General features: G+C 39.1%; 1 protein-coding gene across 15 annotated transcripts in view; it reads right to left on the bottom strand.

The window, feature by feature from the left end:
• Window positions 1-14,918, bottom strand: part of NCOA7 (nuclear receptor coactivator 7) — a 147,062-nt gene that overhangs the window by 68,056 nt on the left and 64,088 nt on the right. For 10 of the 15 annotated variants that reach the window (XM_070557004.1, XM_070556998.1, XM_070556995.1 and 7 more), the window contains one exon: window positions 6,076-6,296. In XM_070557004.1, the coding sequence (XP_070413105.1) occupies window positions 6,076-6,296 (221 nt within the window). Of the gene's footprint in view, window positions 1-6,075; window positions 6,297-10,258; window positions 10,361-12,363; window positions 12,482-14,918 lie in introns of all 15 variants that reach the window. The other 5 variants (XM_070557009.1, XM_070557005.1, XM_070557008.1 and 2 more) reach the window with 3 other exon arrangements.

Genomic DNA, 14,918 nt, shown 5'->3' with positions numbered 1-14,918 from the left:
GAAAAACCATATCTGTTCACTTTGATACATACCAAAAAAGCATTTGATGAAATTAAACAGCTATTATATTTTAAAAAGAACAAAATAAAAAAATCCAACTCTTAGAAAACTAAGAATAAAGTGAACTTCCTTAACATGATGAGGGATTTTTAGTTACTCTCTAATATTCATTAGAAATATGCTTCTGAAAAAGCAATGGAACCCTCAAGGGTGTGTATCAGAAGCAATTTCCCCAGAAGAATGAAAACTGAATGACTTCATGACATCACCTCCAGGTCTGTGGTAGCTGGTTAATTACCTAAAGGCAGCCTGAACTAAGGCACTGAGGCCCCACCCTAGCTTTAGAGAAGAAAGATTCCAGGGTGTGCAGTGGGAGAGGTACCCATAGGCAATACATGAGCTCCACCCCATTCCTTTTATTTCTGTTGTTCTGTGGACGACAAGGGTCTAAAAGCCATTCCAGCAAAGCTTTCAAGCCTTCTGGGCATAATATTTCCCACTCCACTGAATTTCAACAAAGAGGCTAACCTAATGCGGTGCAAGGCTAAACCACAAGTGTTTAAGGTTATAAAAATAAACTGCGTAGTGGAGATGAAAGCAGAAACACCACAGATATAACGGAGACCCCAAGGATGGAGAGGGAATCCTTGCCACCCGTTGGCGTGTACCTTTCACAGCCCTGCAAGGCAACACCCATGCAGAATGTACTCCAGGGGCCCACTGGTTCACCGACAGTCTCTTTAGAAATTAAAGACTGTTCTAAACTCTCCTAAAAAATACCCAAGTAAACTGAAATGAGTTTTTATATGAGAAACCGAAAGCAAATATTAACACTAACCAATATAAATACAAGAATTCCCGCTATTATGGTTTGTACTCAACTTTGTTCTGTACTCACTATGACTCCATGTTTTACCCTCTTTTGACAGAAAGGAAAACGTCACGCAAATGCTATTTTCCTTCCTTCAAGCACATCACAGACACTACAGTCCTTGACTAAAATGAGTCACGCAGAAGGAAAGTCTAGAATGCAAGAAGGGCAGGGCAGTTGTCTATCACGGAACTTTACCTCAGAGCTTAATACCGCCTCAGCACCATGCAGGCCCTCAGGTGTTTGTGGAATGAATGAACTAATCTCACTGTACATCTGAGGAAACCGATTATTTCAGTTGTTCTGTAACATTTGACTTAGTCATAAACCCAGCGAACATTCTGAATGTAATTACATATATGACTAAGTCAAGTAGTTAAGCCCAGAGAGAAATTTCAACCTTATCATTATGTTTTTTAAATCATTAAATTCCATTTTAATCTTGTATTCTCTGATTCTTTGAGCTTCCACAGTACCAGAATGATCACACTTTTGAATACAACAGTGTTATTATATGTTTGTGGCTTGACCTACTTTTATGTTTGGGAATTAATTTATCAAAATAACATAACTTTGACTTTCTGAACTTGCAATGTGAAACACAGACAAACAACAGATAGGAAATCTTCGCATATGTGGTTTTAAAAACCTCAAGAAAAAGTAATCTGTGTAAGGAAAAGTGTCAGGGTTGCCATCGTGGGAAATAATTGACAAACAGAAACGGCAAGAAATAGGATATATTGGAGTATACAAGAAGGCCATTTGGTGTAAACTTAATTCGGCCTGACTTTGTTTTTCCAAAAGGGCCTGACATGGCCATTGAGCATGCACTGTACATCTGCTTTAAACATTTCCTATGGCAAGAACAAATGGTCTTAAGATAAAGGTGCAACTTCCCCCCACATTGGCATTTCCTTAAGGATAAGCATCTTTCCTTAGGCTAGGAACTGATTGCTGTGCTCACCTTTGACCACGCAGCTCACCTGTGTCCACCCAGCTTGAGACAAAGACCTGACACCCTGCTGTGTCCATCAATCGCTGTGTGACAGAGCAGTCTGGTGACTATTGTAAAAGGGACATCTCAATCCTATGTGAAACATCCTCTTTGGGGGTATATAACCACTCTGTATACCTCACTTATTTGGTGCCCTTTCTTCCTTAAGGGAAGAAAGGTCCTGGGCCATGGTCCTCACATTTTAGCTCAGAATAAACTCTCCCAAATTTTCATTTATAGATTGGTTATGGATTATTTTTGTTGACATAATCAAGTAGTTGGTTACTTTCATGTTGGAGTGAAATGCAAAAAAGTTTAACAAAGGAAAAGTAGAGAATTTCACTTATTGTTTTATTCTTTTTAAGTTTCCTTTGTATTCAGGAAGGAAAACTATGATTCAAAATGATTAATATAGATATTACAGATTTATTACCACAAAGCTCAATTCATCCTTTACACTGCTGAGGTTCTCTCTAAATAAATCTTTAACTGCGATAATCACAAAACTGGCCATACTCAAGTGTTTTCTGTTTGTTAAAATACCTTCCCAATTCTCTTAAAATATCTATTCTATTATCCAGAATTCTTAGTATTAATCTTTTATATAAAAATACTAAAAAAATAGTATATTTTATTTCACTTTACGCGTGCTCCCATATGTATACAATTTCTCCACCTCCTTTAAATCTTACACCTGCATACCTGTGTTTCAGTTGAAGAATTTCCCTGCTGAGATATTATCCACATTTATAAAATTCCCATTCCTATCATCACTTCCATAGAAGCAAAGATGTGCACTTAAGGAATAACGTATTTCTTTAATGTAAAAGAATTTTGTGATCTAATTCATGCCATGTAATATATTTTGATACTTTAATATGGACCAAACATCTTTTGATACATATGTAAACATTCCAACATACATGTGTCAAATTTAATAGCTAATCTTAAAAAGTATTTTAAGATGTATTTTTATCAAACAATTCCTTAGGAGTTTACATAAATAAATAAAATAAGTGAAAAGGGAGTCCTATATATCAAGTTCAAGCACAGAAAGTTTGGGTTCACTTATTCTAGAAGCTTCTTTTGAGATGGTTACTGTATGCCACACGCTATACTAGGGCTGGATCTAGACTTATCTGATGCCATCTGCCTTACATAATTACTCCACTTCCTTTTTCCTACTCCCCTTTCAAAAACAAAACATTTTTAGAATCACACCATTTTGTTAGAACAGGCAATTCTAATGACTCAATCTTTCCATAATATCTTTTGTCAGCATCTTAAGTGTTGTGTTCTTCTGTGTCAGGAGAGAGCAACGAATTATTGCCCAAGGCTAACATGAGGCACAGATAAATATAATTTAACAAGTAAAAACATTATTTTTTCAAAATATGCTTCCTTAGGTTGGTAATGTTATAGATGTGGAAATAGATGCCTACAGAAAGTAATTCTCTTATACTGATTATAGAACTCTACATTTGTCTAATGTTCTTTTTGCAAAGCCCTTGGCTTTACTCTGCTCTAATATTCAGTTCTCTATATTTTCTGATTAATATTAAAAATAATTATAAAATGTGTAATACGCAAAAAAATGAGGAAAACCAAGCTTGCAATTTTTATATCCAAAGAAAACAATGATCAACATATTGTTATAGATCTTTCTAGTCTGTTTTTCTATAAATTCATTATCATTTGTCATCCATTAACTTTTTGTTTTGACTCCGTGTTCCCTGGATTACTTCTTTTACATGTATGGATTTACCTCTCACATTTAAGTAGCAATTTCCAGGCCTTTCACCTGAAATCTAGGTCCTTCTAGACAAATCCACTTGGCACCATGAAAACATCTCCAGACACAAATTCATTATCTTCCTTCTTGACTTTTCCAGTTTGCCAGTACTGGACTCTGCTCTTTTTCTCCCTCACACATTTATTGCTCACCAAATACTGCTGTTTCCACGAGAAAATCTCTCGTCACGGAGCTCTTTCTCCTCTGCCCCAGTCTGGACCAGCAGAACCTGCCTTCAGACTCACTTCTACCCCCTGTCCTTAGATTTACCATCTTAAAATGTGGAGTGAATGGAGTTCCACCAACACCTCCCCATTGACGACAGGGTGGGATAAAGTCAAAATCTTGAGTGTGGTTGAAAAGACCCTCCCAGTTCAACGTCTCTGCTCCCCAGACTAGAGCCACCAAACGCAGCACTGACTGGAACTGGGATGACTTGAGGTCTAACGCTCCACCTAGTGGTACAGAATGACATCCTGCGACAGGAGTCTAGGGAACACACCAGGTCAGCCCTAGGAGATGAAGGAAACCTGCCAACATGAGTGCTTGTCAGCTAGCGTCAGAGGTAGAAAGAACAAGGAACCCTGGATTTCAGTGGCCCACCTAGCGGTTTCCCCTAAGCACTGGATTCTCCTGAGGAAAGGCCCCAAACTTCCCAACTGGTTGTCATCACTGCCATTCTTGAGAGAGGATGAAGAGCTATGATGACATCTCTTTACTTATTGCTACCAGATAAAAATCACAGGATAATTCTGACCCACCTATTGCCCTGTCCCTTCTATCCTTCCAGAATATTCATGAAACTCAAGCAAATGAAAACAGAGTACTCCTTCATCTATGGATTAATTCATCCACTCAGTGCACATTTAAAGACCAGCTGTAATGCTGCAGAAACGACACAAAGCTAATAATACAGGGTCCAAGTCATGGCAGCCTGTATATAGGGAAGCAGATAAATAAATCCATGATGACAAGGCAGAAGGGAAGTCTAACGTGATGGCCAGGGCAGGGAGAGCTTTCTGGAAGAAATGATGACTGAGCTGATTTTGTGAAGTCAAGTGAGAGTTAGATCAAGAAGTGAGTGAAGGGTATTGTTTCAGACTCAGTGTTACACACACAACAGAGGGCGGCACATTAAAAAGCTATCCTAATGCAGCGTCCACAGCATCAGCTAAGCCATGTAATACAGAAGCGAACCGCCTCAGCCCTCTGGACGGCTGCCATTCACACTCTTTCCACGGCAGACACCTCACCTGCCTGTGTTGCAGCAATGTCAGCAAAGCCACCCTTAGGACCAGCCCGACAGCAGCCCATTTTCTCTCTGATGAGCACTGTTAGAAAAGTTATATTAAACAGGGGGACAAGATCTGTCTCCCAGGAACTTCAGCATTAATTAAGACCAATGGAACAAACTTCTGCTACCAGCCCATGTTTCACATACTGTAATGCAGTTTATTCTCAGAGACCCCCTCAGTCTTCTTTCTAGCCTCACAATCGTGAGTACACTGTAACGGGCATGCCACATCAAGGTTCGACTCCCAGTTCCCTTTCTTTGCATCCTCTTTTGAACGTATTCCAGGCTGGCATGCGGTGGGAGCAGTAGGTGTGAGACGGGTGATCCAAGTACAGCAGGATTACCACCTCCAGCCTGCTGGATATGCCACTTTTGCTGAGGCAGTTTCAGATGTAACGATTATTCTGAGAAACTGTATAACACTGTGGACTCATTTTAAGATTCCACTCAAATAAAACTCCCAAGTTGTCTTTTTTTTTTTCTGGTAAGCAAGATTGGCCTTGAGCTAACATCTTTTGCCAATCTTCCTCTTTTTGCTTGAGGAAGCTTGGCCCTGAGTAACATCTGCAAAATCTTCCTCTATTTTGTATGTGGGATGCTGCCACAGCATGGCTTGATGAGTGGCATACAAGTTCGCCCCTGGGATGTGAACCCACGAACCTCAGGCCACTGAAGCAGAGCACACAAACTTAACCACTACACCAATGGGCCAGCCCCTTGTCTTTTTTTCAACTGATAGACTTCTAGGCCATGTCTCCTCCCTTTTCTATTGCCAGCTGATGCCAAAATGTAGAGGCACTTCTATCAATACTTTTATGGATATGTCTACATACATTAAGAAAACTATTTCTCATAGAGGGAAAGTGACCAGTCATTTGATAAATATTTATTAGCACACACTCTGTACTAGGAACTGCACTAGATGCTGGGAACACAAAGTCAAACAAGACATAGCAATGTTATTTCATTGCCATCCCTCTACACAAGGTTGCGTACATAAAGCAAGGACCATTGGCACACAGTAGCTGCTTAATAAACTGTTACTATGGTTACAAATTATAGTCTTCTCAAAATTACTAAGATTTTTAAAATGAAAATACCGCAGTACTGCCACCAATACTCACCAATACTATAATATCTCTTGAGTTCTGTACGCCTGATCTCCTTTAACTGATTATTTTTTCTCTTTTTTTTCTCATCAGTAATATATTCCTCTTCCACAGCGATGTTGCACTTGTCCTGTTCTAAACTGACTGTAGTAGCATCTTCTTTTCCAGTATGAGTCCTTGTAGCAATGGCTGAGGCTGTCTCCACATTTTGTTTGGCTTGTTTTTTCTTTTTCAACCTAGGAATGAGGAAAAAAAAGGAAAAACATTGGAGAAATGATTTGCTAGGAGGAATTATTCTGAGTTTCATGCTGTTGAGCTTTGAGAAAGTAATTAACTGATACAGAAAACATTTTCCTTAAATTATCGTTAATTACACCTTTCTGTTATTTTTTTTTTCCTTTTCTAATTACTTAAAAATTCTTATGTGGAGACCTGTAGTCTTTCCTTGGTTTTATATCCTCAATACTTATGTCACAGAAAATTATTGGGAAATGCTCTAGGCCTCCTGAGGAGAAACTGGATTCTTCTATAGGATATTAAATGTGGAGTATTTTTAACCAAGATATAAAGCTACCCTACTCTAATGCCATGTTTGGAGTATTACATTTAAAAAAGAGAGAGAGAGAGTTTCTGGTTTTCCATGGTATCTTTGGACTGATTAGCAAGCACATTTGTGGAAAATACATCCTTTCTAATTGACTCACACACTGAGTCTAAAGGTTTGGCAAGGTATGAACTGGTTCAGGTCTAAGTAATTCTTTTCCTTTACACATATGATAGTTGTCCTGAAGAAAGAGCTGCATTTCCTAAGATAGAAAATGCCATAATAACAATACATAGTGATCATTTTGATTACTAATAGCTGATAGTTATATATAGCTGATAGTTAATAGTTAACATATTTGATGTGTTCGATTCTTTACTCCTCAGTTAAAGATGTGTAAGGGACAAAGTTCATCACAATTCACTGAAATTCAGTAACTCAAAATATTTTGCAATTAATGTATCACTCTAATTAACTGATGTATCCCTCTGTACTTACCAGTCCTTCTCCAGAATGTTTTTACCTCCCCAGAATGTAAAGAAGAAGGGTCTTGGCCTCTAGAATATGGGGCAGTCTGCTAGGTACACGCAGCTCTCTCCTACACATGTCTATTTCCTCTGCTCTCTTGAGCATCTACACAATTTGATGTTGGACAAGGATAGGGAATGTTTGGGGAGAAAAATGATATAACAGTAAAATAATACAGGGACTAAGGTTTAATTTCATGCTGCTTTGCTCTATGACGTTGGACAAATCAATTTAACAGTCTGGAGAGGTCCCTCACTGAGGCTAAGCTATCTAACAGGGTCTTTTATCAGGATCGATGGAGAGAACATAATACATATATTATAATAATATAACATATTTAACACAAACAGAAGCAGAAACAGTAAAATATCCCCTAATACAATCATATAATGACATGAGAACTAAGCATGGTAAGATATATAACACCTTCAGCTTTTAAGAAAAAGATCCCACATTCCAACAAAATATTTCAACTAGGCTGTTATTCATTGAGCACTGAGCAGCCAAGTTCTTAGATTTTCACTGGCTAACAAATGAGTATACGGCCTAGGGAAAAGGACAACAGGAAAAAATCACAGATGAATACACTCCCCATCTCACAGTTTAGCTATCATTTTATGTTTACTTGCTAAAAAAGCAACAAAATAAATAAAACCACAAACCAAACCAAATTGGAGACTCATGAAAGAAATTATCTTCAGTAAACACGTTTATTTTCTATCTTCAGATTTTAAATGGTTTTTTTTCTGGTAGAAGAGTGGGTGGCTCTGTGCAAAGTCGAATCAGATAATGCTCTTAATAAAACAGTTTCTCTCTTGATCCAGATTACTGTATGAGGCTGAAATTAATATGCAGTAACCTAGATATCACATGGGGTCAGCTCTTTGCTTAGGGAGGTCCACCTCTGTGTCCGAAAGGCTGGCTGTGGATGTGCAGATCTTGTTCCGATAAATCAGCTTATCAAAAACATGCTTGAGATGAACCTTACTGCCCATGTCCAAAAATGATTCCTTCTAGGAGGACAGAAAAGAGCCATCAAAAATTAGATCTGGGCAGCCTGAGATATGTTGCTTCTTAATCACTTGAATTTTTCCACTTTAAGTTGATTTAAATGTCCTCATTTCCTGGTCCCCATGATAATTAAACTCACTCAGATCTAGGGCACATGTTTTGATGAATGGCGGCAGTGTTTGGGGACATCTCATTAGACCGATTTTCACACGTGGAAAGAACAAAATAGGATACATTGTTTTACTCATTTTCCCCCTTTGCTACTCAGACCATTACTGTCAACACATATAGCCAAACACAGTTGTTATTTCAGAAAAAAGTGCTAGAAAATAGCAACACCAAACTTGTTTAACAGAAAATGGGGTACACTTTAATACTCCACGAATTTTACCATCAGCTACATCTTTTGTTTTGACTATAGTATTCATGAGAATTTGTTTTTCTGGAGGTTATCAATATGAGTGGAGCATTCTGATCTTGTGGCTGAAAATCAGATGTGAGTTCTGGAAGCCCACTGTAAAGTCTTTCCTTCAAAGCATGGAAATATATTTTTAACATCTTTTCTCAGGGGGAATAACTGCCAGTCTGATGAATGTGGTATAGTTAATACTCTTCAAACATTCCTTTTTAGGGCTTTCATCTTTAAGGCCTTCTCTTTTGTTCTTCAAGTCAGAATCTATCATTGAAAGACATTCCCACAATAGGGTTTTGTTATCATTAAATTAAGGTAAACTGAAAACAAAAGGTTATATAAGAAAATAAACTTGCTTTATTTCACCTAAGTTTCTTTTTTTTTTGAGGAAGATTAGCCTTGAGCCAATATCTGCTGCCACTCCCCCTCTTTTTGCTGAGGAAGACTGGCCCTGAGCTAATACCCGTGCCCATCCTCCTCTATTTTATATGTGGGATGCCTGCCACAGCATGGCTTGATAAGCTATGCATAGGTCCGCACCCAGGATCCAAACAGGCGAAGCCCTGGCCGTTGAAGCTGGGCGTGTGAAGTTAACTGCTGAGCCACTGGCCGGCCCCAGCTAAGGTTTTTTGATGACCCCAAATGTACACATTTATATGGTGGACCAAGGAAGTACTTAGCAAAACATCTTAAACAGATAAGTGACTGGAAATAATGAGGAATATTTAACATTTGACTGCCATGAATACAAGTAAAAAAAAAAAAACCTTCAGTTTGTGATGCTACATTTGTCTTTCTTTAAAATAGCTCAAATTTACATAAAACAAGTGTTTATTATTCAATCTCCTCTCACATTGTAACCAAGCTTTGTCAGTTCTCTCCATAAATCTCTCCCTCTCAATTTCACCTTCTCTTCTTGATCTCTGCTCCCACTGAATCATTTCAGGCTTTCATCATCTCTCTGTCGGTACCATTTTTCACAATATAATTTATTATTCTTTGTTTTATTATGAAAATAATACATGTTCATACTAGAAGATTTTGAAAATGCAGAAAAGTAAAAAGAATAACACCTAAATGCAATGCTAACACTAAGAAGCAGTCACTGTCTGGGGAGATAATGTGAAAGTCAGAAAACAGGGGCAATTACACTATTCAGACCTTCCCTAAGGGCAGAAGAACGAGGCCGTGTGGCTCACTATGATGATTCAGAGTTTCTTTGTACCTTCCTGTAAAGGAATATTAAAAGGCTTATTTTGGAATCTCTTGGCTTTTTTTACGTTAAAACTGGTGCACTTATAGGACACATGTATACCTCATTTTTTCCCTACTTTCCAATCCAGGGTTAGCAGACTGAAGAAAGAAAGAAGGTGATGCTGCTCAGGAAACAATTTTTAGTAGCTGAATGCAAACTGTTTCCTCTGAAGCTTTTTCCTTTACTAAAGGAAGTCAGTACAGGCGACTGGGAGAAATCAGAGCCAGGGCCTCCAGCAAGTTCCTTTCTTTGTCTCCGCAGAGGCCTCTCCTCTGCTGCTTGCAGACATCCAGTGAAACGCAACACAAAAGGGACCAAATGATGAGCAGAGGCTTTCTTTCACTAGCACTAGAGGGAAAGCCTCATGAGGGCAGGGATTTCTCCAGGTTTTGTCAAATGCCGTACTCCCAGGCCCATGCATGGTACACTTTAGGTACACAATACCTACTTGAATGAGTGACTGGATAAACGAGGCTACGTTCTGATTTGGTTGAGATCTGCTCTCCTATAAACATGCCATTTCACAGCCTTCTCTGATGAGCAGCATGTTCTGAAAAATAAACTCTCATCCTATTTAGATACTTGACTTAAAAAGAAAACATATTAGCCACATATAATTAAAAATATATTAAACTATAGACTTCTTTACTTAATATTATATTAGGGGTTCAATATGACTCTTTCCTTAATTCCATAATTTGAGGTCTACGTGTTTCTGTAAAAAGTGCCATAGACATAAATATCTAGCATGGCAATCAGTTCTTCAGTTGCAAGAGCCACACTTCAAAAGCTCGATAGACTCGTGCTCGTGGGTATTTCACTGGACAACACACATATAGAACGCTTCTATCGTCACAGAAAGTACTGGAGAGCACTGACCTAGAGCCACTCACTCAACAGTAAGCCTATTAGCAAGAGACTAGAGGGAAGGGTGAAGCTAGAAATCATTTCATATTTAAAGCTTACTGAGTAGATGCATAGAATATGTCTACAAGGGTACACAAAAAATTGGTAAAGTGATTTCGCAGCAAAAGAAAGTAACTAGGGGGAATGAGAGGGTAAGAAAAATTACTTTTCTTTGTGTTCTTTTTTGTACCTTTTGGATTTTATATCATGTATTAATAGCTAGTCAAAAAAAATGTTGTGTCTTTGAAGTCTCTTTTCTACTATAAGAATGATCAAACATTTACATAGTGTCAAATTTAAAAGACTGAATTCCGCCCTCCCCCTTTTTTTTTTTGGTGAGGAAGATTGGCCCTGAGAGAAACTCTGTGCGAATCAGCCTCTATTTTGTATGTGGAATGCTGCCACAGCATGGTTTGATGAGCGGTGTGCAGGTCTGCACCTGGGATCTGAACCCACAAATCCTGGGCTGCCGAGGTGGAGAACATGAACTTAACCACTACACTATTGGGCAGGTCCCAAGTTTTACTTCTTGAAAAAGACTATTATGAAAAGTTTGAAAGAGTTTTCTTCTAACAGCAACCACTGTCGAGTTGACTAATGAACCAGGCACATGCTATGTACTTCACAAATATTATGCTGTCCTCACAACAGGGTAGGCGATCTTATCTCGTGTTACAGATAAGAAAAGGAACGCTGAGAAAATTAGGGCCATTCCCCAAGGTCACAGGGCACAGTTAAGCTGTGGAGCAGGAATTCATAAAGCTGGGTTTGAGCCAATGGCCACAGGGCCTCCCAGGTTTTCTCCTAAAAAGGTTCCATCGTATGTATATAACTTGACTTTAAAAGAAAATCCACTGGACTTTGCAAATTTTATGAACAATTTGGGGGAAAACCGCCTGGCAGTGTAGGGGCTTCATGGAGAACACGCTCACAGAAAGGAAAGGTTTAGGTTCTGGGCTTGGCTCCCTGTGTAATCAGCTGTGACCTTCTTTGGAAATACGATAAACTCTCCCGGACTTCTAAGGTACACAAACGCAAGAGGCTGACATGATTTCCAAGGTCCTGTCTGGCTCTCACAGTTTACACTTGGCTGAGATTAGGAAATGGGCTAAATCTGTTTTGAGGTTAAAACAAAAAAAACAAAAAAAACCCACTTTTAAATCCAAACTAACCCTTCCCAGAACCTGCACTTCCCTGTGCTCCCTCATATCTGAGGACATTTCCCTTCCACCACGGAGCATCCAGCCCTGGGAAAGTCCAGAGTCCAAGACAGAAACACTTTTTTTTTTTTTTTTTTTTTTTTTAAAGATTTTATTTTTTCCTTTTTCTCCCCAACGCCCCCCGGTACATAGTTGTGTATTCTTCGTTGTGGATTCTTCTAGTTGTGGCATGTGGGACGCTGCCTCAGCGTGGTTTGATGAGCAGTGCCATGTCCGCGCCCAGGATTCGAACCAACGAAACACTGGGCCGCCTGCAGCGGAGCGCGCGAACTTAACCACTCGGCCACGGGGCCAGCCCCCAGAAACATCATTCTTATACAAAAGATGTAAACAAAAAAAAAAAAGAAAAAAAAAGAAAAGAAAAGCACTGCTCTACAATTTGGAGCTAATAGTTCCATGAAGAAAAGTAGAAAATGTCAAAACTGACCAGCCATGAGGACACTATAATCTTCCTTTGTTTGTTTCCTTGTTTCTTAATTTCCTTAAGCACACCCCTTGGTGTCTCACATTATCCAGTTACAGGTGAAGAGAGGATAAGATCTGGTCTATGGAATTTCAGAGAACAGATTACCGAATGAGAGGCAGTCATGGAATAATAAACGTTAGTTTAATATAACTTTCTCACACAGCAATCCAATAATGCAACTGGCTGCTCATGAAGTAGTGAACTCCTCGTCACTGGAGATATTCAAGCAGGTCAGGTCCAACTCCTGACCTCCAAAACCACATGTGACAGCCCTGTGGAATTTTTTTTTTTTTTTTGAGATATACTGACATACTACATTAGCTTCAGGCATACAACGTAATGATTAAATGTTTGCGTATATTGTGAAATGATCCCCACGCTGTCTACTTAATATCCAACTCCATGCAGTTACAAAATTTGTTTTTGTGATGAGAACTTCTAAGATCTACTCTCTTAATAATTTTCAAATATGCAACACAGTATTATTAACTATAGTCCCCAGGCTGTACAGTACATCCCCAGAACTTATTTATTTTGTAACTGGAAGTCTGTATCTTTTGACTACTTTCATCCATTTCACCCACCCCCAGTTTTTTTTTTTTAAAAAAAGATTTTATTTTTTTCCTTTTTCTTCCCAAAGCCCCCCGGTACATAGTTGTATATTCTTCGTTATGGGTCCTTCTAGTTGTGGCATGTGGGACGCTGCCTCAGCGTGGTTTGATGAGCAGTGCCATGTCCGCACCCAGGATTCAAACCAACGAAACACTGGGCCACCTGCAGTGGAGTGCACGAACTTAACCACTCGGCCACGGGGCCAGCCCCTCACCCACCCCCAGTTTTAATACAAATATTTCTGCTCAAATTCCCTCTGTAGATAAAGAGCACTAATATAAAAGCTGCAGATGTAATATTATTTCACTAAAAAAGTTATAGAACAGTATAATATGACCCTATTTTTGTGGAATAAAACAAAAAATAAAGCAAAACCCTTCCAAGCTAACAACTATTCTCTTTAGATATATATGTACATAGGTTTAGACATATAGGTATGGGAAAACAATTGGTCAACAGGGAAGGCGAGAGAAGAGGGCCAACTTTGACTTTACGTTTATATAATTAGGTGTTGAACTTTTTGTACAGCAAGCATTTACTACTTTTTTTTTTTTCTTTTTTTTGAGGAAGGTCAGCCCTGAGCTAACTGTTCTTTTTGCTGAGGAAGACTGGCCCTGAGCTAACATCCATCCCCATCTTCCTCTACCTTATATGTGGGATGCCTACCACAGCATGGTTTTTGCCAAGCAGTGCCATGTCCGCACCCAGGATCTGAACCAGTGAACCCCAGGCCACCAAGAAGTGTAATGTGCACACTTAACTGCTGCGCCACACGGCCGGCCCCAAGCATATACTACTTTTGTAACTATAAGGCTAAAAAAATTATAAAAATTAAATACTTGCACCTATGGCAATATTTTGCTAAATCTGGCCCAGCGGTTTCTTCTCCCTCCTGCATCCCCTATCTCAGTGAATTCCTGCATCATGGTACCTCTCCCTTCTCCACCATGCCGAGCTGGCCTGTCGCCCTCAGGGGACCCTCTCTTGGTTCTTGTTCTTGGCGGTTTCACTGCAACCTTGTCATTGTCCTGTTCTGACCTTCCGAGTTCAGGCTGGTTCCTGGTTGCCTAAACCTGACTCTTGCCATTTCCAGACTCAGGGAAATGGGGTGCTGCCAAGCAAGGAGCTTGGCTCGTGGGTCAGAGACATCTGTGTCTGAATCCCCATTTGGTCCATCTGAGCTGTGCGTCCTTGGGCAAGTTACTAAGTCTAAGCCTCAGCTTCCCAGTCGCTGAAGTAGAAACAGGGCCTCCAGTGATTTTTTGGTGATGATTAAACTAGATAGCATACAGAAAATTTACTTTTACTATTAAACACAACCTGTCCCTGGTTCACAGTAAGAGTCAATGGCCAGAAGTCACTGCTCTGTTGTGCTACAGCATCATCGTTACTTAGGGATTTCGCAGGGTCCAAGAAAAGGAAGGAACAGTTGAAGCAGCAGAACACAATAAGAAGATTAAATTCTAGATACGTCTAATCTAGATAGATATAATCCTAGATATCATTATAACTATGGGTACACTTTTTCTCACTGCATAAACATTAATTTCATTTAACTCTGCTATGAATTTAGTTACTAGCACAAAGCTATTTATTATGTTTAGAAGAACATCACTTCTGGTACTCCGTTTCACTTTGTGTGTTCGTAAAAGGAAGATCAGTTTTCAGATTTCACTGCAAATTCCCAATTGTGATATATGCCAAATAAAATCAAACTTCAGGCCAGAAGGAGAAAAATAATTTAAAAAAAAAAAGTAATGATGAAAATTCTCTCTTGAAACTATGATCAAATAAAACCAAAAAGTTTAGACGTTATCCCCGGAAAAATCTGTAGAAGACCCTGATTCTAGTGCCACCCTTTGAGATGTGTGTTCTTTTTTTCACTTTTGTCTAATTTTGATAAT

The sequence above is a fragment of the Equus przewalskii genome, chromosome 9, assembly GCF_037783145.1.
Source record: "Equus przewalskii isolate Varuska chromosome 9, EquPr2, whole genome shotgun sequence".
Taxonomy (NCBI): Eukaryota; Metazoa; Chordata; class Mammalia; order Perissodactyla; family Equidae; genus Equus; species Equus przewalskii.
Note: the sequence above shows the minus strand (reverse complement) of the source record. Positions and strands in the feature narration are given on the sequence as shown.